Genomic DNA, 27,298 nt, shown 5'->3' on the forward strand with positions numbered 1-27,298 from the left:
CATCATTAAATTTGCATATGGCAGTAATTTTCTGTTATTTATTACATATTATTTGAATCAGGCTCCTATACAATAGAAAATACAGAAACTGTCAGAAACCAAGTAATATACTTGAATGAATGAATACTAACTGTCTTGGTATTGTGGTTGTGTTTTTGAGCAAGATAGAGATACAAAATCACGAGCTCCAGAAAGATAATTAATCATCTTTTCAATAAATTATCAAGTCTTTTGAGTTATTTACAAAAGTTATGTCCTGAATACAGCAGGAAGGTCTTAGCATAGTTACTACTACTAGTCTACTATATGCTGTCCATTGGGTTGGATCTGAAAATACTTTCACCCAGTCCATTGGGTAAAGAGCTCTTCAGGTTCAAACCCAGTGGATTATAGCCTGTAGACTACAGTGTCGTAGTCAGGCCAACATTTGTATGGATTATTCATTGCTTCAGTCACAGATGTTTTATGCTTAAGATGATTTTGACAGTCCAAGTCTTTCAGTATTGTCATGATGTCAGTGCTACATATAGCATTATATTATTATTATTATTATTATTTATTTATTTATTGTCCTCAAGGATATGTAGTATACAACTCACAAAAGTGCAAGCGACACAACTACACAAATACAATTACAAATATAAATACAAATACAAATACACTTAGTACGCAAATACAACTTAGTAATGATTTAACAATCTGACGGCTGACTGGACAAAACTCTTGCTGTAACGAACTTTGGAGCATTTAATACAGTGGTATCTTCGGCGAGATGGGAGAATATCAAAATATGCATAAAGTGGATTGACTGTAAAATAACGAAATAAGAATTAAAGAGCAAAATATCACAATGTGAATATCATATCTCTTGAAATCTGAAAAACTCTTCTTGTCTTTAGTTTATGTATAGATCAAAAAGACCTTTGCCCAAGATTTTAGCATAATGCTGTATTTCAAATTCTTGATTCAACTGGAATGTAACCTTCGGTGATCCTATCCTACAGGGATGTGTATCGTACTATTATGTTACAAACATTGACTTCATTATCTACTTTTCTAAGGTTTATATCTTTATATGCGTACACAAAACCTATGTACGCATGTTTGAGATGCAGACTGCGTACTGTTGTCATAAGTTTTCAAGTCATGTAATTTCAAATTACCATGGGATTTCTTGAGGCAATAAAATTTAAGTTAATTACGTCGCTAGCTGTTCCTACAAGATTTATTCAATAAAAATTCATGAAATGGTTTTACTAGCACAACATGACAATTCTTCTGTACAAACTTGCAGTAAACCATATAAGATTGTGTGTATACATGTATATATGCAATCATGGTTCTTTTTGAGGGCAGATTTCCTGAAATAGGAGAAGTTATTTTCTTTCAATTTAAAGCCTTAATAGTGTAAAGAAGTCTGTCGCTGTTTCATAAATATAATATAAGATTGATTTATAAGATTTGTTCAGATTTTAATAGGAAGTGTAATAGGGAGACAAATATAATTTGTACTGAAAATCGTTGGGGATTTGTTTGGTTAGAATAGCAGTATTAAAATTTGATGATGTAATAATCTCACTTTCTGGTCGAATACATGTATAGGGTTCTTGCAAGGCCTCTAAAGAGTCAATGTTTTTGCTAAGGTTAGGGAACCCTGGTAACAGAAAGGGTGGAAGTGGTAAAATGGCAGTTTCGCCCATAAAGTCTTTGGTTATTTTGTTTGGGAATCCAGGTAAAATATGACATGGGAACCCCGGTAGATTTTACTTACTTACTCAGCCCTTAGCAAAAACACTGAGAGTAGTGGGTGCAACCGTGAGAGATTTCATGAAATGAAAATAGAGAATGATAAGCATAAAGATGTATTGCTATTTCCTAAAACTCTGATATACCATTGGTTGTTAATAATTTTGGGTATTGAAAGCACGACAATTGTGTGACAATGTACCAAGGATGTCAACCAATCAGCTGACTGGAAATGCCACCAGCATAATGGAAATGTCAACTCTTAGCCAATGAGCACATTGGAAATTTGAACTATTACCCAATCAGTTCAATGGAACTATTAGCCAATCAACTCAATGGCAGTGACAGCTATTAGCCAGCCAATCAGCTCAATGGAAATGCCAACTATTAGCCACTCAGCTCATGGCTAAGCAGATCAATAGACTTGTCAGAAATGCTTTTCCCTCTGTGTCAAGGCTTTCATTCAAATGTGACTTCAACTGGCATTGCAACGATTTTAATTTTAATGAAATTTATAGAAATTATAAATTGCTGTCATTTTTCCTTTCTACAGATCTCAGCGATGTTGTGACGTTTGAGAGAGAAGATGTAACAAACTATCATAGACTAGTTGTAGATGAAGACAACTCACAGCTTATTGTAGGTGCTAGGTAGGTATTTGGTTATTTGTATATTTGCTGATAACGTTTTTCATCCATTTTCCTTTTCTATATCCACATTATCATACAGCTCAAGCATCACCTCCAACGTTGATAGCATTAGGCTAGCTCAGTGCTAACAGTCACACTGGGTTAGTACTAACAACACCTCACCAACATGTGTTAGCAACCAAGAGGGGTAATTCCTGTACCAGCCCTATGTTAACACCAGGCCAGCTGAGTGCTAACACTGGGCTAGTATTAACATCTTACCAACATATATAAGTAACAGAGACGGTAATTCCTGTAGCAGCCCATGTTAACACCAGGCTAGCTCAGTGCTGGGCTGGCACTAACACCTTACCAGCATATATTAATTAACAGAGAGGGGTAAATTCCTTTAGCAGCCCATTTTACACCTGGCTAGTTCAGTGTTAACACTGTGCTGGCACTAACATCTCACCAGCATGTGTAAGCAGCTGGGAGGCATAATCCCTGCACCAGCCATATGTTAACACTAGGCCATCTCAGTGCTAACACTGCCACTAGCACTAACACCTCACCAACATATATAAGTAACAGAGAGGGGTAATTCCTGTAACAACCCAAGTTTGGTGTTCACATCAATCCGACATCAGGCTAGCAAATCAGAAAGGTGTTCTTGAGCTGTACTATACTGTAGTAGATTTGCAAACTAACTGAGGAAAGTATTCAATCAAATGAATTAATATTTGTATAAGTTTGGCAATAAGATGATCTGAGCAAATGATTGCTAATATTTGTAAGGTTTGTCTGCGTTCATCTTTTCTATAGAATATTCAGGGATTCTGCAAACATTTGAATTTGTTGGAAACTTTCCAATTAAGTCACCAATAAGTTGTAGTAAAACAGTTTCCCAAAACAAAAATAGCTGATTTGTCACATCTAAATTTAAAGGAAATAGTAGTTTCAACTTCTGTTTTACTATAAATATAAAGTTTGTAAAATTATTATGAAAGTGACTCAGACCAGGACTTCTGTTTTACTATAAATATAAAGTTTGTAAAATTATTATGACAATGACTCAGACCAGGAAAGAAACTGATCTGTTTCCTGAGATCGGGAAATGAATGAAAAACACATTGAAGGTGAAGGCCATTATAAATGTAATTTTTGTGTACTAACTGCAAGTTTTTTGGAAAACATGTGTTTTTCATAACTCACAGGAAATCACACAGCCCAAGTCACATTGCTACTGTTTCTTAGCTGTCATTCTGTATGTTCCCTAGTAGTAGCCAACTACTGTCAAACTGAGTAAACTATACTATGTAAAATACTACGAAATGTTTCAATGTGAATATGTACTTTTAAATTATAGAAATAAAATCTATGTGCAGTTTTCTGAAAAAAATGCACATAGCATTGAATATTTTGTGACGAATTTATAAAAGATTTGGAAAAAATTTGGTGAATATCAAATTAGATTTGATGACATATATGCATTGGTGTATACAAAACTGATGTCAATGTAGTACTCAAAAGTTCATGAAACTTATTTTCATGTATTTGCTCTTAAATATATACATGTATTCATACAAAACTGAAAGAAAAATATGTTTCAAAAATAATTAAAGTTATACTTTCCATCAAGTCTCAATATTTCTATATATACATGTTACAATATATAGAAGATACATGTACCTTGTTATAGTTTGGCAATGATAAGTTATATAGCCAAGGATAAATGTAGGAAGGGAAATTGAAAACATACACGACTTCCTGAAGGGAAATTACATCACACAAAATAACACAGTTGGTTTTCATTTGTTGTCACTAATGATATCATCAAATCTACAAATATAAGGCATTATTTGGTCGTACAAATAGGGATATTTTGTTACATGATCTTTTGCAGAATTGTAGGTAATCTAGAAAAATGCAGGGAGGTATAATAAACTTAGTAGGTAGTTTGAAATAAATGAGAGGATGTCCAGCTGGTTTGATACGTCAACATTGGAGTTTTCCATGGCATGGCATACTCACTATTAAATACTATGACATCTGTTGTGGAAAATTGCATCTGTAAAAACACCAGGACCTTTCCATACATGTATATTGTATCATATTGGGTTAATATCTACCATGGATATTACTGTTGCCATGCCACCTGCGTTCATAATTTCATCTTTCTAAATCATCTTATTCTCAGAATAGAATCTATTCTGATGTCATCTGTGTCTGTTTTTGAAAATTTCTACCATAAAAAGAACAGGGCCTTTCCCTGTCTGTTCCATGTACATGTATAGGATAAGCATAGTTATTACTGTTGACACTTGTTTCATTTCATCATTTCATCATTTGAAATCATCTTTTCACATAAGTGTTACTGTCTGCAACATGAATTCATGTATGAGATAAGTTATTTTCAACCAGCCAAATAGAGTAACACTGATCATCATCCCTGTTTATACTCCACATTGATAAGTGACAGCATAAACAGTGGTGAATCTTTCAGTCTGCCAGCAATAAACCGCTTGTATTATATGTCCACTATGGGTTCCTACATCCAGAAGTAGTAGTATTTCATGTGGGAGAAGCCCTGAGCTTTGGCTGTCATGCCTGACATTGTCACTTGCCAGAACATCCGTTGAACCAAATAGCCAAGTCTCTGGGCTAGTGGATGTGGGAACCTTAGGTCAAACTTACTACCAGTGTACCAGTACATTTGAATAGTCCATATGATATATGACTCTAAACAAGATCTTGAGAATAGCACACCCTATCCTTCAAAAGACCTTTACCTATGCAGCTATCAATCCACTATATTGTCTCATTTCTCTTACTAAAATGAAAAACACCAGACATGTACCTTATCCATTATTTTATGCAAGGCTATAATCAATCCATGTATTACATCCCTTGATAGCTGTAAGGACACCACACAGAGTAAAGCTTTGCTATTTGACCTCAAAAGTAAGGCTATTGATGGACAGCATGGGGAGAGGGGATGCTGTAAGGTTATCATTACAATAAAGCTTTGTAGTTAGATATCAGGTGATAGGTCATTTATGGACAACATGGTGAGGACGTGGGGGGGGGGGGGGTAGACGTAAGATTATCATGAAGTAAAACTTTGCAGTTAGACCTCAAAAGCTAGGTCATGCATGGTAAATGTTAAATGTTCAGTATAATCTGTGTGCAACATCCCTAAAGGATAAAAGTATGCAGTGTTATGTTGGGAGGATTACAACTAATAGCAACCAGACCAATCTATAAAAACAGTAGTCTAGTGCTATCCTTCATATCAAATCTTTCAGATCTGTTTCAGCATCCAGACTATAAAAACAGTTACCCTGGATCCAAAGAATATTACTTTCATAACTGTACTGTGTACATTAGCAGCTTAAACTTGTTGTAATGAGTATGTACAAATGTGACCGCTGTTTTTGTTGTCATCAATACAGAGATAAACTATCCAGCTTTCAATACATGCAACCTGTAAGTTACTCTGCATTTATATGTCAGAAAGGAGTACATTACATGTACAGGATTTTATGTTGTTAGATTATAAGTTACAAAAACATGGTATAGTTTGACAAATTGCCAAGTACCCTAGGTAACTACACAGTAAAGATAAATGTTCTACAAACTAAACTTTGCACGAGTTTGTTTATTGCACAAATATTCTTTAATTGCATTTGTTTGCATCAAGCAGTGTAAATATACCAGATATAAAGTCAATGAAATATCCATTTGAAAGATAAAAAGGAAGGACACAGTTTTACATGTACATATGTATAAGTGGCATATGCGCTACAAAAGTGTAATGGCATACTTGCCACAAACCAATCAATAGCTTATATGCCACAACTATGCGCCAGAAGCCCTATTTTTACGTGAGGGAACTCTCATTTAGCCAGACAGAGTTAGAGATTATTTGATATCAGGTTGGTATCCAAACTACAAATGTATATGTATTAAACACTGCTATTGTATCACTGTGAAGCCACCAGGCTTCTATGTTGCAACAGTAGAACACATCAGTTCTACAAGTACAAGAAATTACTCTGGTATGTAACCATGCCAACTGGGTTTTGTCATATACTAAGACAGTGGTGAAAAATGGCTGCACGGAACCATTCACTTTCAAGACACCCCACTTCTTGGTTTAACTGCACAGTATGTATATATATATACTGTAAGGAAAAGTTGTTTCATTAAAAAGTTATCTAGTTTTGTGCACATATACTGTCGTACAAAACATGCTGTGCCTCAACTGGGATCTTGCTACATCACCTTCAAGCCTTGATCAAGTTCACTACATTTTTCATGTGGGTGATTATGGGCTAGAAAGTATCAAATGTATCCCTTTCATGTTATTGGCTGTCAAGTCAATGACCATCAAACCAGGTGTAATTTGTCAAATCATCCTATAAACTGCACATAAGAGTAATTCAGTAACTAAATCTACCTTGTGTTTAGACTTATCTATTTCTATAATCAGCACTTGTCTGTACAAAGTAAAAGTTTATACTTTACTTAAAAACTGTAAGTGCAAAGTATTAGTGATATGCCAGACATGAAAGTCAGCTGGTACTATGCTGACGTGGTAGCAGCCATAGTGAAGAAGTAGTGCATGAAATGTTACAAACATAACAAGAATGGATGAAATTGATAGGTTTCGTGTATTCGTAAGTTGTTTTTTAGTGTGCAAGATTTAATCTATGGATAAAGTATACAGATTATAAACATCCCCAGCTAAGCAGTGATCACAGATAGAATGACATACTAGATGTACTTTTCAGAAATAAAATGTATGGAGTTGTCAGAATAACACCAGTACAGCCTCAAACATAAATGGTAGATTATGTAAATATGCACTTCTGATCTATATTGATACATTTAGTATTGAATATGTACCATTGCCTTTTCATGGAGTGAAATATAGACTATCTTGCCATGTAGCCTTTAGTTGGTCTTTGTCATCTCTAGTAAAAGAGTGTAAAATTACAGATAGAATGAAGTGTTACTTTGGAGAATGTAGTTTTCAGAAGAACTCCAGTATAGCAGTACAGCCTCAAGTGTAGAATGTAGATATACAAATGTAATGTACAAGTGTGATATTGGGGTATAATGCTGACATTTTACATTAATATCGATAGTATTGAAAACTTGTCATTGCCTTTCATGAGTGAAATGCAACTATCTTGCTATTGGTCATTAATGGGTCTTGTCAACTCTTAGTACTAAAAGTGTGTAAAATTTCCACAAGATGAAATTTAAAACCTGCATTGTTTGTCAGACAGTTTTAGTGTACAGTATTCAAGTTATGTATTTCAAATGAAAAATGATTTTATACACAATGTGATTGCTCATTATGTATACAGATATCATGTACATGTAATAGACACTACATGACTATGACTATGAGCACCTCTAGCAGAGATTAATGTTTTATATTACCTATAGTATTGAATACCTGTCACTGCCTTACATGGGTAAAATGCAACTACAGCTCTGGTAAAGTGTGTAAAATTACAACAAGATGAAATTTAAAACCTACATTGTTTGTCAGATAATGTAGTATTCAGGTTATGTATTCAAATGAAAATGATTTTATATTCACTGTTTTATTGATCATTATGTATACCCACGTCATGTAAGAAACACTATGAGCACCAGTATAGTGATGATTAATTGTCCTTAGATATAGTGATTTAGGTCATTTATGTTGAACGTTTGTAACCAAATGTACTAGTATTATCTTCAGTGTAACTGCAACGAGTATATAGAATGTAGAAAAGTCTGATATCAGGGTATTACACAGACGTTTTACATTACTTGTAGTATTGAAATACCTGCCATTGCCTTTCATGGATGAAATAAGACTATCTTGCCATGATTTGGCCATTAATGGGTCTTTTCAGCTCAAGCAAAAGTGTGTAAAATTACCAGAAGATGAAATTTAAAACCTGTATTGTTTCAATACAGATGGGTTGAACCCTGAAGATTTTTTCTCGCAAGATTTGATTGTGTTCATGTGTTCACATTGTGTGAGATATAACTTAGTCTAGTATGAATACCAGCTGCCATTGGTTTTCATGGATGAAATGAGACTATATACTACCATGGTATGCCAATTAATTGTTGTTTTTCAGCTTTTAGTAAAGTGTGTAAAATTACCACAACATGAAATTTAAAACTTGCATTGTTTGTGAGAGAGTGCCAGTATAGTATAGTATTTGATAGGGTTTGAGAACTATGGTAACAGAGAGATTTGGGGGAGATCTGGTGAAATAGCTTATATTGTCATACATGTACGCAGGAAGTATCATTTCGTGGGAAACGATAGTAAAATACCTGGTGATGCTGCTAGAGTTTAGTAAACTGTGTACCTACTTATTAAGAAAAACACTGCAATTTAGATATTTGAAAGTACAACACATGTATTCACCATTATGAAGTAAAAAATTGAATTCTTTGGTAGCCAAATAGAAATAGTTATCTGTGTCAGTTTATCGATTCATCTCCTAGACAGACATTATTCTATGACTTTGATCAAGAAAAGATCACTTTATAAATGACCGATATTTCAATCATCCAGTTTTCCAGGTGTATTTGAATTATACCTAGAGTTTGGGAATCTTGTAGTTCCACATAGGATTCATGGAATGCAGTACTGCAGGTGTTACAATTATCAGCATAAAACCTTATGTGTAATGATTGAAAATATCAAAGTTGCTCAGCAAATTCCTGTCAAACTTTGAGCTTGAAGGTATGCCTTTGAAAATTGTGACATTTTGACCTAGGTTGAGGAATGTCACTGTCTGGACGCCTTTGTTCAACTTGTTGCAGATACATAAGACTGCTTAGTGCGACTTCTAACATAAAAGACCACCTGCGGTGCAAATTCTGACTTTTGATCATTTGTTGTTTAGTTTGTGTATGTGTAGACCCCGAAGTTGCATGAAATATTACTTGTGACAAGATTGAAATATCAATGCCAAAAAGAAAGGATTATAAATAAATAATATCTTTCTTTTATCCTTTCTTTTTTGCATTGATATTTCAATCTTGTCACAAGTAATATTATAAATATTCATTGGCAACTCTTTTTGAAAGATGATATACCATTGCCAAGATACTATAAACCTATGTATTTTCCCCTAATATAAAATTTTGTGATTTTACAGTCTTCAACGATTTTATAGTCTCCTCAAAGACTAATGTTTACTAATTACCAGACTGGTATATTGTGTTTGTGTACAAGAACGCATTTTAACCCCTGCTTATTTTGATGTTTTTGGTTTTCCAGTGATAAAAGCAAAAATAATTCTTAAACGACAATTTCCAGGTGTACAGTACATGTAAATGTAATTGTGAATGTTAACAAATAGGATGGAAAACCCTTTTACTTGGATTTGAAGCGTAGATGTATTCCTATCGTTGTTCGGCACAAAAACTTTATTATGAAAAATTGGTGCATTTCTGATAATTTTCTGGAAATGCAGTTGATATATTTTCTCTGCACTGTTGTTGATGTAGTGTATCATCTGTCAAACCTGATGTCATAACATTTCATATCCAAATATATCAGACCACCTGCCTGTCTTTGTGTAATGGTCACCTCTGAAATATTTCATCTATTAACCTTTGCGTCAGATATGAAATAGTCTCATATCTATATATAGTTGATAATTCAAGTCTCAGAGGGGTGTCTAATACTATTCATGACTATGTTGGTAATAAAATCTGTAGTGTTAGTCTACGCTGAGATTGTTCCATACCTTTGACATGTTATGTGTTAAAAAACAGAGATAAAACTTTGGTGGTTAACAGGTTTAGAGATAGCCTGCAGTTGATAGAATGCAATTTGTACATGCAAAAATGTAAATCCATATTTTGAGAAGGACTCAAAAAGTGACAGTAATGGAGTCTTCAAATCTTCAAATAGAGAATAAAAGAACTGAGTTTGAATATATGGTATATTAACATTCTTGATGCTTTTGTGGAAATTAAGTAAGATCAGGGGAAATTTTGAGGTGTACATGGTAAATGCTTTGTAGGTAGAGCTATTCAATGATCGTGCTTGAAACAATAAGCCTGTCTACAGGCCAAATTTATGATTTCACTATGTTCAGAAATAATTAATGAATGTAGAGGAATCACAGATTCAATTCTATGACAGTAGCATTATCTTCTACGCTCCCCATGTCTCCTTCTAATAAATGTTATCCTACAATTTCTGATTTATCCTTTATAAGTTGTGTACAAATATTGGTGCAAGCTTCATCATGAGTAAAATGTTTGTCATTTATGTCATATTTTATTGTTTTCATTTGATTTCTTTTTTTTTTACAGAGACAATTTATTCCGACTATCACTGGCTGATTTAACAGTCATTGAGGTTAGTACATTTTGTTTATATTGACACACATTCAGGGTCTTCCCAGCCCAGGAGTGCTGGTCGGTCATTGATATTCATCAGGTAGATTGATACTTGAAGAGTCTGTTTTGGGCATGGTCATATGCATAACAATTGGATTGGTAAGGCTACATTGGGGCTACATTTTCTGTGTGTGAGTTGGAACCTGACAGTGCTGACTGGTGTGGGAAAAACCCAGTAGTGGTGTAGTAAATAAAATTTACTATTATGCCATTTCTGAACCTTTGATATGGGATGTAGTGCACTATGGGGCATTCTTACAAGCCAGAGTACGTATTTCTGCTGAAGCAACTAAATACATATTTCGGATGGGGATAAAATACATATTATGTCTTGAAATTTTTTGTAGTGGTGGTCTTTTACAATTGAAGCATGTATGTGCATTTTGGATTATTTGGTTTGTTAGAAATGCATAAAATATCACATAATATGATGAAAAATACTGTTGATGAATCGCATGAGCCGATATGCTTATTTTGATGCTGGTCTACACTTCATACAGAGTACACACACAAGAAAATTGTACAGCTGTGCATATAAATAAACACTGGCAGATGTACTATTCCATGTATACACATATATAGTTTACTTTCTGAACAATTTCACATGTGAAGAGGAATTATTTCCAAAATTTACTGAAAATGTACATTTGGAAATGATTGCCTAATAAAATGTTAGCACAGATACAAACAACAACAAAGTTCATACTGAAAAACTTCCACTGAAAAGTATTAAAAGTTTGATTTGATTTGATTTGATTTGATAGATTGACAATTATTCAAGTCACATACCACCTGATTATCAGGATGTAGAGTTAATGGTATCACTGACACTGCATGGTTAGTTGTTGCTTCCTGTTATCTTAAATATCTGACAAGCAAAGGTCAACGTTATTCATCTACATACCCATACATCTAGGACAACTTCCTTCATACTAGTATTTTGTAATAAAACTTAGTGAATGAAATTGATTCCCTCAGACCATCGATCACACCTGTACACATCCTTGCAAATGAGTAGGGTTATCAACCTCATACATTCCCTAATTTCCTATCAATGTTGGCTACCAGAAATAAAAACAATCCGTAGGTGCCAAGCAACAGATATATATAGGTAAAGGGATACTTGTAAAGTCAATGTCCAAGTAGCTGTGTTTTATAGTTATACCAGGAGTACTAGAATCGTATAATTTGATGTCTTTCATACTTCTTAAAGGCCAGGGTTTCAGTCCTAGGTTCTCACTTTAGTATTATCTTATCTGTGGAGCCATACAGATTAGACAGGATTACTCTTTTTGTTTTTTTACCAACTTTTGAGTAGCTCTGCCAGACTGCTGTCAGTGTTTTTGACACCTAAATTTTAATCCACATTGGAACTGGTCCTGTAAATCTTTTCCAATCAATCAATCAATCAATCAATCAATCAATCAATCAATCAATCAATCAATACAGACAGACAGACAGACAGACAGACAGACAGACAGACAGACAGACAGACAGACAAAGAAATGGATCATAGCTTATGTAATGATATAGGTTTTATGTACTTTGGGTACTAAAACTATCAGTATCATTTATATTATTCTATGACAGTTTTGCATACTTTTGGCATATTTATGGTCTTTTCCTAATCGTAGGTTACACTCCTCTTCAGTGATACAGGGTCCATAGACGCTATCAGACCAGGCACGTGTCTGTGTGCACGTAACATACTCTAGGTTGTTTATTTTGACATTGAGTCTTTTGAGGTCAAAGGGTAAACCAACCAAGATGCTGGCGCCTTCAGCAGCTTTGCATCGGTGGTGCAGAATCATAACATCCCTTATAGATATACCATGCATAAGCCAAAAATATGGAATATATACCCTGGTCATTCAACGTCACAACAACGTATGTCTATTTCACAACAACATGTGTCTACATCACTTGTTCTGCTGTGTTCAAAATGTGAGGCAAAATGTTCAAAATTACCATTTTTTCCTGATTTTTCAGATGTAAATTTTATCATCATCATGCACCCGCCACAGAGAATTTATTCTCGCAAGCCAAAGCATATTGTTCCACTTACACAACGAAAAATAATAACTCTTGATGATGTGTCTTACCCAGTACCGTAAAAGAGGCTGCAGTGGTTTATGATGATGCAGGCAATTTAATAGTCTTCTACTTAAATATTTGTCTTGGTATTTCTGTCGTTAATACAGAATCTAGCCGAATTTGGTGCAAATTGTGGTTAGGGACAATATTTCAAGTCAGTGTTAATTACATGTAAACTAACATAGATGCAACTCTCCAATGTCTATGGTTAAAGTATTATTATTCATAGCATTTTGTGGGTTTCCATTCTACCTAGCATCACTTAACTTGTTGTCTAAAATACTGCAATAAAGCTATCATTACTGTTATAAATGAATGAAAACAAATACAGTTTTGGGTGATGAAAAGTATGATATCATGCAAAGAGATTTATGGTCATCTAGTGATGAAAAGTATGTTTATGACAAGGACACAGCGAGGCTGTAAAAGACATACACAAACCATATTGAGAAGTAGGGCAAATTGTACCAGCGTATGTGCAGAATGTCAAGAGATGGTTAGTTAGTGGCTCGATCAATTATTTCTGTAAAATATCTAGGGGATTTTACAAAGTGACCTACATAGCTGAATGGATTACATGTCTAGCAAACTGAAGGTCATTTCACTGCTCTACATCAGAAAGGCTTTTACTTTATAGTAGTCATTACATAGCAGACTGCAGGACAACCTTCAGTTGGTCAGTGTATGTTAGGAACATTTTAATAAATTAAGCTTTTGTATACAGGCAGTTACCAAAGTCAGAAAACTTGTCAGGAAAGCTTTACTATAGTTTAGTGAAGTCGGTAGCTGACTTGTGTAGAATACTTCAGTTATTGATCATACATACATGACAGACTGTCAGGAAAACTAGTGTATACACTATAGTGTCAAAGTCAGTGAAAAGCTTTACTTATACACCAGACTTCAGGTCAACCGTTAGTTCTTTCCCCATGCATGCTTAGTGCTATCTTGTCTGTGGAGCCATAAAATCTTTTTTGTTCAGGACCAGCTTTTCTGTAGCTCTGCCAGGCAACTGGATTTCTCACCAAATCCTAATCCGACATGGGTCTTTAACAAAGTATACAGCCAGCCATTGAAAGTTGGCAAACTTTCAAGAAGGCTTTACTAAATACATATGCCAGACTTCAGCTCTTTTCCATTACATCAGGAAAGCTTAAAGGTCCATGATTCAATACCATGTCCTCACATTAGTATTTTCTGAGTCTTGAATTAGATGAGACTTTTGTTCAGGACAACTTTTTCTAAAGCTCTGCCAGTGCCAGACAACTTTTTTTTTTCACTGAATCCTAGATTGATATGGCCTTTAACAAAGTTTACAGCTAGCCATCAATGTAAGTACTGACAGGAAAGCTTTACTAAATACATATACCAGACTTCTGGGCAACTTTCAGTTCTTGACCTTGCTTCATCCGGAAAGCTTTAACAAAGTACACAGCCAGGCATCAAAGTGGATAAACTGTCAGGAAAGAATTTGTTAGATATAAACAGCAGTCTCTCCCCTGGTCTCCAGCTCAACTCTTTTGGAGTCCTTCCGTGCAGACCCAAAGGCATTCAGTAATTATAGGGGACAAATAACTATTGTACAAAAAAGTCATTATCAAAAGATATATGTATGATAATCAATCAATCAATCAATCAATCAATCAATCAATCAATCAATCAATCAATCAATCAATCAATCAATTGGTGAATTTGTAAAGTGCCAGTTCATTCAAACAATCTGTTTAGCACAGCCCACCAAAGATTTTATTTCATAGTTACTCCTGTCAGTGTCATAATAGTATGAGAAATGAAAAGTACAGTTATATGTACATAAAGTACAAGTACTTCATTGATGAATACCAACCAGTTACAACAATATAGCACTGTATTTTAGAATATAGTATTATACTTCCAGTCACGTACTGTACATGTAATGTTAACAACCTATCAAGGGCTTTGAGTTGTAATGGTGTAAACAAACTGTTATAATCATTATTTTGTCTCTGTCTGTGCTTTTCTTCAAAATATACAGGAAGTAGAATGGAAAGCAGATGCAGAGGCAATGGAAGAATGTAAAAATAAAATGAAAGGCAAATCAGAGGTAAGTCTTTATGTGTTACACATATACCTACAACTTGTACTTTAAGAGCTCATTTACTCATTTGCATATCATTTGCATACAAGTATACAATAATGTTTCAGTATTGCACTGCAGTGAAAATACCACTAGTATGCATGTGAACTGATGCAAGTAATCTCAGGTACATATTTAATACAGACAATTCAGTAAACCCAGTTGACTGAGTACATCGAGTGTGGTCAGAGGATGAGGTTAACTTTTATCATGTCTTGTCCATCAAATTTTTATTAAATTTGAAATAATTGAAATATAAACAGACTTTTGTGAACACGTAAAACATATATCCCAGAAATTGTGTACAGAACGACAAATGTACATCTGAATCTTGATATCTTCAAATCTATACTGCTGGAATTTGTAGAGCGTATCACCTTCATACTGATGCTGGAATTTCTAGAGCGTATCACCTTCATACTGATGCTATAAATATGCAGCTGAATCACCTGGAGTGTCATTAAATACTCATGTAATAGTGAGTGTGTGATCATCAAATGACTCAAGCTGTTGTGTAGCTGTATCATCTGATGTGCTGGTGTAGTGATAGATGGTTTGTACATGTATCATCTGATGTGATGGTGTAGTGATAGATGATTTGTACATGTATTATTCATGTATAGGCTTTCAAGAAAACTGAGTACAGAGAAGAAGATTGCTGTCCATTGCATAAATCAAATGAATTTCTCCCCAGGCAGTAGTGAAGATGTCTTGAAACTAGAAACTAGAAAAATTATGTATATTTACAAAGCTAGGATTTATCTTAATTACATCGTATATACTTTCCTAGTGGCACTACCACTGTAGCACCAGTGTTTTACTTTATATAATTGATAGTCTTTTGCTGAAAAAATTTCAACTGGACTTGATGATTTTAATGGCTTGCAAAGCAATTGATCATCGACATGATAACTTGCTTTGTTTTTACATCCATGCATACAGAGCACAGCATCTCTGCATTACCAGTTTATTTTCCATTAGAAGTTGTCTGAGTCGGAGTGGGTGTAACAAATGTCACCAAAGCAACACCATTTGTAAAGGAATTTCTGTGGATTTCAAGCCAAAAGAATAAACTGGGGAGTACACCCCACCCCCCACCCCCCCTCCATAGTATGGTAGACCTGTGATACACAATTTACAGAAGAAAATTCATAGCTACTATGTTCTTTTACATTCATTTTCGTAAAGATTAGTAATCGTGTTGAACTCACTACTCTTAGCAATATCTGGAAGTGGTTAGCATTTTGAAAGAATTTGGAATGCCAATCAAGATTCATTGATTGTACATTTCACATTTCAACCTTAGTCCAGGATTTTTCAATTCATAAAGATTGGCATCAAATAATGGCAGACAGCTGGGAGATATCCTGCAAGTGATTCGCAAAATGGAAAGAAGTATCCATAATAGATGTTGAAAGGTTAAACCTGTAGAGATTATGCTAAGAAAGTGTAGTTTGTGTTGTTGTAATCTTGAAGAATGTCTTGGAAGTCAATGAACTTCTCTTCAAGGAGATAAGCTTAGCTACTCAGGCTACTAAAAATACACACTCCTTTTAAATCATTCCAAGAGGACTTTAATCTGGTATCATTGCTAAAAGAAAGTTCTAAAAATACTTTGTCATTGTCATAGCAACTGTCAAGATTAAATTCTTCCTACGCATTGCAAAATAAAAAAAGACTAGTCCAAAACATTGGCGCATATATTACAAATTCTTGGACTGTCCTCATGTCAAAAACATAAGAGAATGAATATTCATGGACTCTAGGTTCATAGCTTTCAAATGAAAATTTCTACTGACAGAGTAAATCCTTGATGATGCTGACAAGATGTGAGCGAAATGTATTTTTGCTATGAATAGAAATATACATTTGAATATGAAAAAATCTTTTTTTAAATTTAATTTTCAAATTATGTTGACTTTCCAACTTCCAGAAAACTTCAGGGGTCTCGTTCAGGTTTAAACATGAAAGTGATAAAACTATGATACATACAGTATACCAGTAGTTTGGTATCTTTTACTGCTAGATGTCCGTGACAGTGTCAGTGTCGGCTGAGATGAGAGGACTCGGTCAAGATCATCCAGCAGAGTATTCCAGCTGTTTTCCATTTTGAGCAGTTATAGGGCAATATTATGGTGATGGGATCAACTCAGTTTTGGAATCTGTTAGATGCACTGTACAGTAGGACATTAGATGGCAAATTATTTGAAAATATTCTAGTTTCACTGGTCATGAATAATTCAAATTGTACTGTTTAGTAGGACTTTTGTTCAGGGTACTTGTGAGTGAAGGGGGGAGGTAGTCTTTGTTCTGGGTACCTATGAACGAAGGGGGAGGGAGGCTTTGTTCAGGGTACTTGTGATCGAAGGGGAAGGGAAGCTTTATTCAGGGTACTTGTGAGTGAAGGGGGAGGGAGGCTTTGTTCAGGGTACTTGTGATTGAAGGGAAGGGAGGCTTTGTTCAGGGTACTTGAGAGAGAGAGCACTAGACTATATAATCTTTTAGTAACTTTTGATACAGTTTTGTGTCAGAGAATGGAAAGAAAAAAGGAAAGCAAGTAGCTTGCACATACAAAGATAAAAACCCAGTTGCTTAAATTGATGACAGCAGGAACATGGACCCCAAAATGAGAGAAAGACAGATAGACAACTAATCATGTGTAATTCTATACTATTGTTAATAATGCACACAGATATAGGTTGACATGAAAGGCTAATCAAACTGTGTGAGATGGTATACACTGTCCTAGCTATCCCAGTAGTAGTGCTGACATCTGACTGTCAGCCTTCTGTAACAGTGATTGAAAATTAACCGGAAGACCCTACTGTTTATAACCACCAGCTACTAATTCATAATGCATTCAGCCTTCTCAAATCAGTAGGATTTAATAAAGGAAGCACTGAAGTATGAATATTGACTGGTTGGATTTTGTTGCTATTTTAATAAGCATCACAATTTCCAGGGTCACCACAAATAGCCATGCAAAGACTAGAAGATGCCTCATGCATCTATTGATGAAAGTGTTAGTTTCAGGTTTATGTTAATAGGAACTGTTTTCCTGAATTTTTGAAGTCCTGATCAAGTATTCTGTGCAGGTTTTTATTCATTAAGACAGTGAAAATAAATGATATTTATGTATTAAAAATTGAAAGCTCAACGGTGAAAAAAAACTTTGAACTGATTGTGCATTATAACCTGCACACATTCTGAAAAACTGTTTGAAATCTGATAAAACAATTTCATGAATTTTTTGTACATATTTGTCCATTACTGAATCTTTAAAGGCTGGAAATCATACCTGTGCTGTACAAGCAAATGATTATCTTAATTTTGGCCCACACAGTGTAAATAACCTGTCTATACACTTGATCTGTTGACTGCGTAGTCACATGATCACGATGTCATCCAGTGAGTAGACTTGACATGCGATGATGCCTATAAGCAGAATGCTGCAGTATATGAGTTCACACCCATTATTTCTACCAAAATCAGCACTGCTGAAAACTACATAGCAGTGTGAATATATTTATCTTGTAGCAAACAAGACAGTCAATTTTGTTGAAAGAATTGCTTGACTGCCCGGAAAGACAAGGCAGTCTAGACATATGTAATTATCTAAAACAAAGTGATTACAATCTAAAACAGCTGTTACTGAAGTGGTATCATCGGTAATGTATCAAACTGAAAAAAAGTCTAGTAAACAAAGTGCAACCTTACTCACTTCCTGATTAAATGCAGGAAATTAGTGAAAAAGATTAATTACTGTATTTGAGAAAAAGATTAATGTCTTTCCTGTCCATCTACTTTGTAGTCTTATCATTTCAAGTTGTATATTACCATCTGTCTGCTGGTTTTAATTTGACTGTGCAAGCTGGGCTTCATTCACTTCCTTTCCTTTGAAGATCAGAACTAAAACATCTGAAGAAGTAACATCTGTAGAAAGATGTAAATCCTAAATGTCTACTACTAGTAAAACTCTTTTGTTTTGGGGATAAGGAGTGTTTATAGGTGAAATCTCTACTCTGTACAAAGGTCTTTCCACCTGTGTTTTCTTCTCAGAACTGTTTGTATATATCACCTGATTTCCGAAAAGCTGAGTAACCTGTTATCTTGAGAATACCTCTCCCCCCCTCCAGTAACCTGGTTATCTTGAGAATACTTCTCCCCTCTCTTCTCCCCCCATTCCACAACCCCCCTTAAAAACAAACTGATAAACAACACAGCCCCCCCCTCCCCCCCCCCCCCCCCCACACACACACACACACACACTTGCAGGTTGAATATGCAATATAGCTGGTACAGTGGTAGGTTTGATATGTTATCTGTATGTACATCTATACTTGAACTGTGTAAGAATTGTACTTAAGTGTTCTAAAGAGCAGTGTTTACAGTAAAACAATATTTTTCTTGTGAATAGAACACAATTTTTCCATTGAAAACATGTACCTTGCTATAGATGTCAAACTGTAGACATTAGAACGGAATAATCTTGGTAGGGATAGGGGAGTGTATGGGGTGGGGGTATTTTGATAGAGCTGCTATGCAAATGATATATAACTTAAAACTTACTTTTATCACAGTTTATAAAATGTAATGAACTGCACAATTTAATTTCTGAAAAGAAATTCATCATTGATTCTACATTGAAAATGTTGAACTGCTTGAATGTGTGTTATAACCTGTGTACATCTACATGTAAGTAATTTGCTGGTGAACATTTTTGGTCATTCATTAATACGGTTGTGGAGTTGAAGATAATCATAAATTGGTTATGTGTACTAATTAAAATGCAGCTTGCAAGTAATAGAAAATTTAAAGTCACCTAAATTAGCATAGGCTATAATTAAGCAAAATTTAATTTCTAAAAATAGCTAATTCATTGATACTGTTGTGGACTTCAGTTAGTAATCATCAATTAGTTATGAGTACTCATTAATATTCAACTTGCCAATGAAATTTAAAGTCACCTAAAATAAGCGTACTGGTAGTCAGTTAATTAAGGCCCCTACTTGCAGTCAAAGTCTATGTAGAAAATACATAATTAATACAAATGTACACACTGAGAGTAAATTTGAACTGCATAATCAACAAATTATTAATAAGTAAATTTGTGTGAACACAGAATCATAAAACTCATTTTGCGTATTAGAAGAAGCTTCGTAACACAGACAAAGTTTTTTCAAATTTTGGTATAAAAGTAAAAAATTATGTCAAAGTTATTTTGATTTCATATCTGAATACCTGGTTTTTGTTAGGGTTGTATCAGTTCTTACTTATGATTCAACGTGGTTTGATATTTAAAATAATATAAATATATGCCCATATGAAATAAAAGTAACAAACAAAACCTATAAAGTTACAAATTGTGCCATTAATGTTTTAGCAAGATTTTATACTGTGTAACTAAAGGTACACATTTCAAGTCTTAAAGTACATATTTGACGGCTAAGACATACAGTCAATACATTATAGTGGAGATAGTGTTTACAGTACTTACTACAAACCTAGCAACTGATATTACAGGGTCAACTTTCTACTTGTCATTGCGATATATCACATATAGTGGTGTTAATAAGATTTACACTGGTACAGAGAGGGAAATCATAGTTTAAATATCCTGTACTAGAAATTTGCTTGGAAACCCAGGTAAAACATCCTTAAAATCCTGTTTTTTCCCAACTTATAGTATTTGATGTACGAACAAAAGTCATTGATAATGAAGTCTGGAAAAAGTAGTAAAATCACAGACAATTGAGAAAAGACTCTTCAGTGTTGTATGGTACAATTAGACAATATGGATTCAGCAGTTATAGGAGATGCATACCTAGACCAGTGTGTATCTGTAGAGCAGAATACCTAGCAAATTCAGTAACCTATCAGTAATACATATACCAGTGATTACTTGCATTGGTGTACCTGCATACTAGTGGTATTTGCACTGGCAGTACAATACCGAAAACATTATTACATATGTACCAGTGATTACTTGTACTGTTATGCCTGCATACTAGTGGTATTTGCACCGAAAATATTATTGCATACCTGTATGCAAATGATGGCACAAGCATTTGTTTACATGATCACATATATACATTTTGTATGTTGTATATGCTCGGATAAACATAATTACAGATACCCCATGCCATCAGTTCCAGTGTGTGCTTAGGAGTATTTGTTTGTTTGCTTGCTGTGTTTTCTGTTTTTCACTTGGTATACTCCTGAAAGTATGGCCACAGAACACGTACTGCAAGCATTCATGCCGCAACTACCTCCAGTACACCACACTTGCACTTGCATTATCATAGGGTTTTGTTAGATTATAACATAACATTAGTTTTGTCCTGGATGATCAGCTATTAGTATTGTTATTTTTACAGTATTATCAATTTTTCTTATATATTGCAGGAGGATTGTAGAAATTTCATAAGAGTGTTACTGCCATGGGGAAATTCAGTCTTTGTATGTGGTACCTATGCTTTTGCTCCTCAATGTGGTTGGCGAAATGTAAGTACTAAAACATAATGTCTTTGACAAGTTGTCATGGGCTCAAAAGATACACAAAGGTAAAGGTATTGATAATGCCTGGTGTGTATTTTCATTAGTTTAGAGCTGGATATACAGTCAAAATGAAGTGCCTTGTAAATTTAAATAAATGTAATAAATGCACAAATGTCTAGTAACAGAGAGAGTTAGATTCATTATGTTAGTTTTATGAGATGTACAATTTAAATTAATGTCTTGTAATAAAGTAAATATAGATAAATAAATAAAACTTGTATGAAATTTTTAAAAAAAAATTTAATTTTGAATTCTAAGATAATTTCTTTTACCAATAACTTCGATATTAATACAAATATGTACACCGGTACCCACATCTTGTAAAGTTTGATATATTATCTGTCCATGCTAGCCCAGAAGAGCTGTTGTTGTTTCTGCTCCAATCCACCTGGATGACATCAGAGTGGAAACATCAAAGGAAAAATATATCTCCCAGTAATGTCAAATACAGGTAGTGATCTTTCAGACTACTGTCCATGCATGCTAAAATCTGAAAGCTGATCTATGTGATTTTAATACCATAATTTTATTTCTCCTCTTAATGTCCAGATTACCAGTTTAAACTTTGTAACCAGCAGTGTTCATGGTACATCAAAGTGTCCATACAATCCTGACCATAACAACACAGCTTTGATATCGTCTACTGGGGACATTTATAGTGGTACAGTCACAGATTTTACTGCTAGAGATCCGGTCATTAAAAGAGTCTATGGTAATTTACCAACCCTTAGAACAGTTCAGTCTAATTCAAAATGGCTCAGTGGTAAGTGGTATTAACCCCTTCATCCCCACCCCCAGCCCCACCCATCTGTGTAAAGGAAGCCTGGAAAATTGCAGCTGGAAAATTCGATTTCATAGTCAGGAAAAGTTTGCACATCAAGAATATATACAGTGTGAAGTTTACCAAACCCAGTTTTGTCATCAGTGTTCTAAAAGCGTACACATCCATCGGTATTTTGACACAACACTGCTACTAGTTCTTAGAATAAAGTGTGATTTCCAGGGCAGTTTATACCTTTTACACCCCTCCTCAGTACCCACCTCCCCACTCATAATTAGGTAGTTGTCATACATAGAACTTTATCAGTGCCCCCATTTCTGTCACAACTGTTCTAAATACTGACAAATCAGAAAGACACTGCTACCTGCCAGACTAAAAGCAAACAACATTATGCATTTTATGGCTTCCAATACATGAGGACAAAGAGTTTATGGATTTGATGAGCCTGGCATACAACTGATGAAGTAGGTTACACTTGTGGTCATAAATTATTACTGTAACAACACAGCATGCACAGTGAAGGTTTCAAATTGAGGTTAATAGCTTTGCACTGTCAAGGCACCAAAGTGAATTAAAATGTAGGGGTCATATCTTTAAATAAACAGAAAGTAATGAAACTAAAAATTAATCTGACATTATAGAAAAAAAGTACTTTGTCTGGAAAGTTTGCAATTAGGCTATTAAAATTAAGTATTGCACTAAATTCTTTCATTTCAAAACTAACGGAGAATGACAGTAAAGATGACAAATGGTCATACCAGGTCAAGGCTGCATAAATTGCATTTTAAGTTGATTTCCATTATAAAAATGTGTAATTCCATCCATAGTTATTTCAAGGATTTTACCTGTTTGTAAGCACTCTGATTTCCATAAACAATTTGTATGTATAATTCCTTTCCTAGTCATAGAAAGAATTTTAGCAATTGATTTGTACTCTTAATTTTATTTCAATCATAAAAATACTGAATTATATCATTTCTTGTCATCGATTTAACACATTAACTGTAAATTCTGATGAAGTGCTTTCACCCTTTGCAATGATATAGTCAGTTGTTTGTATATTTATTCTTACCCTGTTCACAGTTCATCAAATAGACACAGCATAGGCTGTTCTTGATCTTCTTTGCAGTGTGTTTTTCCAGTAACGCATGGAGTAAGATCAAATCAAAACCAAGGGTAATAATTAATGATACCATGTACTCCAGCAGCTGTGAAATCACTGAAAGTACAGAACAGTTGTTGACAAACTCGGCTTTCTAATATTACATTTATGAAGCTGACTGTTGACATGTAGTGTGTTAAATCAACTGAAAAAGTTCTCCATATCCTGGTTAAACATGAGAACTGAAATTGTACAATTTTCATAGTGTAGTCATTAAGGGATGTTGTGACTTATAATTCGATATGACGCATTTTCACAATGCACAATTTTCAAATATGTTTTCTTGTGTTATGATAAAAAAGAAGTAAAGATATCTGGTGATATATACTTTGAGTGTAACTGTGTATGATTTGACTTGTCAAGATAGTCTTAAGTTTAGCCAGAGTCTTGGCTATCACCACTACAAGTCTCTTGGCTAGAGTCTTCAGACTTGAGTTGATTTCATACCGAAAATATCATAATGCATTTTTTCCTTGTACACTTTTTGAATTAATTGTAAAATGTATTGTTTTGTATCAAATAGGAATTTTTTCAGGGAAACCAGATTTTAAGAATGTAATAATTTGGAAAGACCTTCATTCTGACATCCTTGTAAAGGATGTACACATAGTCCAGGCTATTCATGGTACCTTTGAACATGATGACCAGCCGTGTTGACACATAGATATTTTGAAATTTATTATCAGTGATATGGCTTCATTGCTACTGGGTCAGAAGTCCAGGTCATGAGTTATATGACTGTGATATATTACAACCTACCAGGATCCTGTGTGTAACATGAACTTTGTGCTAGTATTTGAAATAGTAAACAGTGGTTATAAAATTTCTGTGGGGAATAAACTTCATATTTGATATTACAGGCTATAGAATGTGTTCATATACTTTTCTTACATGAATACTCTTGTTTTGTTTTCAGAGCCAAATTTTGTATCCTCCTATGAGATTGGATCCTATATATATTTTTACTTTAGAGAAACAGCAGTAGAGTACATGAACTGTGGAAAGGTAGGTGTCAATGATTCAATTCTAGGTGTTGTGACGTATGATGTCGAGAATGTGTTCAAATGGTAATGACCATTACTCTATGTTTCCTTTATAAAGAAAAATTATTATAGACTTTATAGAATTTCTAAAAGTAGATATTGGTAGTACTAGTATTTGTGGAAAAGTAGATATTGATAGTAATAATAAAGACTACTGTAAGTGCTTGGCATTTTGCTTGTGGACATTGTGACTGCTTAAAGTTGTGGCATTGTAACAGTATGGCTTTGTATTGTGCTTATAGACTGCAGCAACTCTTGGCATTGTGACTGTAAGCAATGCTAGGCATTGTGATTGTACACCAAGTTTTTGAATTGTAGCCTGTCTTTGTATTCTGCTTGTGGACACCAACTCTTGGCATTGTGACTGTTAGAAACTCTGCACTGTGCTTGTGCACAACAACTCTTGGCATTGTGACTGCATCTCAACTCTTGGCATTGTGATTGCACACCAAGTCTTTGCATTGTAGCCTGTCTTGGCATGTGGTTATGGACAGTAACTTTTGGTATAGTAACTCTTAGCAACTCTGCACTGTGCTATGAATGCTAACAAGACACTTTGCCCACCAAATTTGCATTGTAACACAGCCTGTCTTTGCATATGTGTGTGCACAACAACTCTTGGCATTGTTTACTACAAACTTGCTCAAAACTGAATCAAGGAATTCTCACAGGAATAACAATTTATTGACAAACACTTAACTAAAGACTGAGATTTTGTTAATCCTAATTAAGCACCATTTTGGTGTGCATTCTCCGTATGCTGATGGTATTGACTGCATAGCAACTCTTGGCAATGCACAAGTCTTTGTGTTGTAACACATCTTGGTGTGTGTGTGTGTGTGTGTGTGTGTGTGTGTGTGTGTGTGTGTGTGTGTGTGTGTGTGTGTGTGTATGTGTGTGTGTGTGTGTGTGTGTGTGTGTGTGCGTGCATGTGTGCGTGCGCGCACAGCAACTCTTGGTGTTGTGACTGCTTGCCAAGTCTTGTCATTGTGACTACATTGCAGCTATTGGTGTTGTTCATTGCACTATACTGCACAACTGTTGTTTGCATGAATTAAAGTAAGCAGAAAATAAACAACTAAGACAGAACAGAAACTCTTGGCATGATGCCTGTATTTCAATTCTTACCATTGTGACTGTGACAAATGATAACTTATTTGATGACGTAAATGGGTTAATCCCATTTCTGTACTGAAGATCCACCGTTTGTATAGACACAGTAGGATTTAGAAGAGATTTGAAGTGATAATGTCAGTTACAAAAACTATCAGCGTACAGAGAATGCACACCGAAACTGGTGATTAATTAGGATTAACAAAATCTCAGTCTTTACTAAAGTGTTTGTCAATAAATTGTTATTCCTGTGAGAATTCCTTGATTCTGTTTTGAGTGAGTTTGTAGTAAACATCACAATGGAATGTAGAAAACACCTTGCCAATTCAGTGGAGGTATAAATGAAATATTTGTTGGGTAATGTTACACAATTTGACCATCAAGGCTGGAAAGATTTATCTGAAGGATGAAAGTGAAGTTCTTAGTTAAAGACATTCAGATAATTGTATTTTGTTAGAATCATCAATTTTCATTACCCTTGCAAAATTTGTTTGACTCATCAATTTTCATTATCCTTGCAGTATTTTGTCTAGAATCATCAATTTTTTATTCTGTTTATTAACTGTTACAAAATTGATTCAAGTTCTTAAGACTGAAACTTAAGTTAATTTCTTAAAACTATTAAACTAAGATAAAGCAGGTTGTCCTTGATAAATTGTCTTAGGATCATCAGTTTTGACATCATTCCATTCATGTCTTTAAATACTTTCATCTTGTCAGTAAAACAGTAATAATTAGTTGTTGTTGTATCATAACCAAGGGTTCTAGTTACTTACCAGTAACATATCAACTGTTCAGGTTGACAGACAAATGGACAGTTTGCCAAGCAAAATGTTACTTGCAAGTAATAAGAACTTATGGTGATGATACAAACCTGATATCCAAGTGGTCCATTTATTAATTTACAGTAGATTAGATAAATGTTCATATTAATTAAAGAAGAACATAATTAAATACCCAGTAGAGACTAGAGGAATAATTGAGTTGGATGTTATGAATCTCGAGACAGTAAAACGCTGTCTAGACTGTAAAATGCGTTGTGACGTTTCGCCCTCACTGGCCTCCTCTCATTTGAACGCTTCTAATCATGTACATGCCTGTGATTGGCCGCAACCAATTCTGGTTGGAAACGCTAGTAACTGTAGTCAGTTTCTACAATCTCTCGCTCTCCACATATAGTCCAATGGACAAATTCTACTGAAAATCTAGCTGAATATCTAGCTAAATCTCCTGCTGGGGAAAGGCTGAACAGTGCATGACAGTAGTAAGTCATCACACACTGATAGGTGGTTGTAATTGGTTACTTTGTTCAGTTTAAACTACAAACTCAACCACCAGTCTAAAAGTGAGTCATGTAAGAACACACATGACAAAGTCGTTTGACTATGCAGTGGATAGAGAGATTGTAGATGAACCCACGTATATTTATAGTTCTAGACTATTGAAATCTTGATAATGTGTGACATACATTTTGTAATTAATGATGTAGTGTGATGTAGGTGCATTCTCTAGTGGGAACTTTTGAATGTTGTTATTTCCAAAAAGAGAATGATGCTCAACAGAGATTTGTTGCTATGGTAACAATCCTTAATAATGTCCAGCTTTACAATATTGCAATGA

General features: G+C 34.6%; 1 protein-coding gene across 2 annotated transcripts in view; it reads left to right on the forward strand.

Moving 5' to 3' along the window:
- The window catches only part of LOC144447047 (semaphorin-5A-like), a 64,241-nt gene that overhangs the window by 16,750 nt on the left and 20,193 nt on the right, over positions 1-27,298 (forward strand). The window contains exons 3-8 of one of the 2 annotated variants that reach the window (XM_078136924.1): positions 2,300-2,396; positions 10,725-10,774; positions 14,924-14,988; positions 21,427-21,525; positions 22,129-22,342; positions 24,439-24,527. In XM_078136924.1, the coding sequence (XP_077993050.1) occupies positions 2,300-2,396; positions 10,725-10,774; positions 14,924-14,988; positions 21,427-21,525; positions 22,129-22,342; positions 24,439-24,527 (614 nt within the window). Of the gene's footprint in view, positions 1-2,299; positions 2,397-10,724; positions 10,775-14,919; positions 14,989-21,426; positions 21,526-22,128; positions 22,343-24,438; positions 24,528-27,298 lie in introns of both variants that reach the window. The other variant, XM_078136923.1, reaches the window with a different exon arrangement.

The sequence above is a fragment of the Glandiceps talaboti genome, chromosome 16 (assembly GCF_964340395.1).
Source record: "Glandiceps talaboti chromosome 16, keGlaTala1.1, whole genome shotgun sequence".
NCBI lineage: Eukaryota > Metazoa > Hemichordata > Enteropneusta > Spengelidae > Glandiceps > Glandiceps talaboti.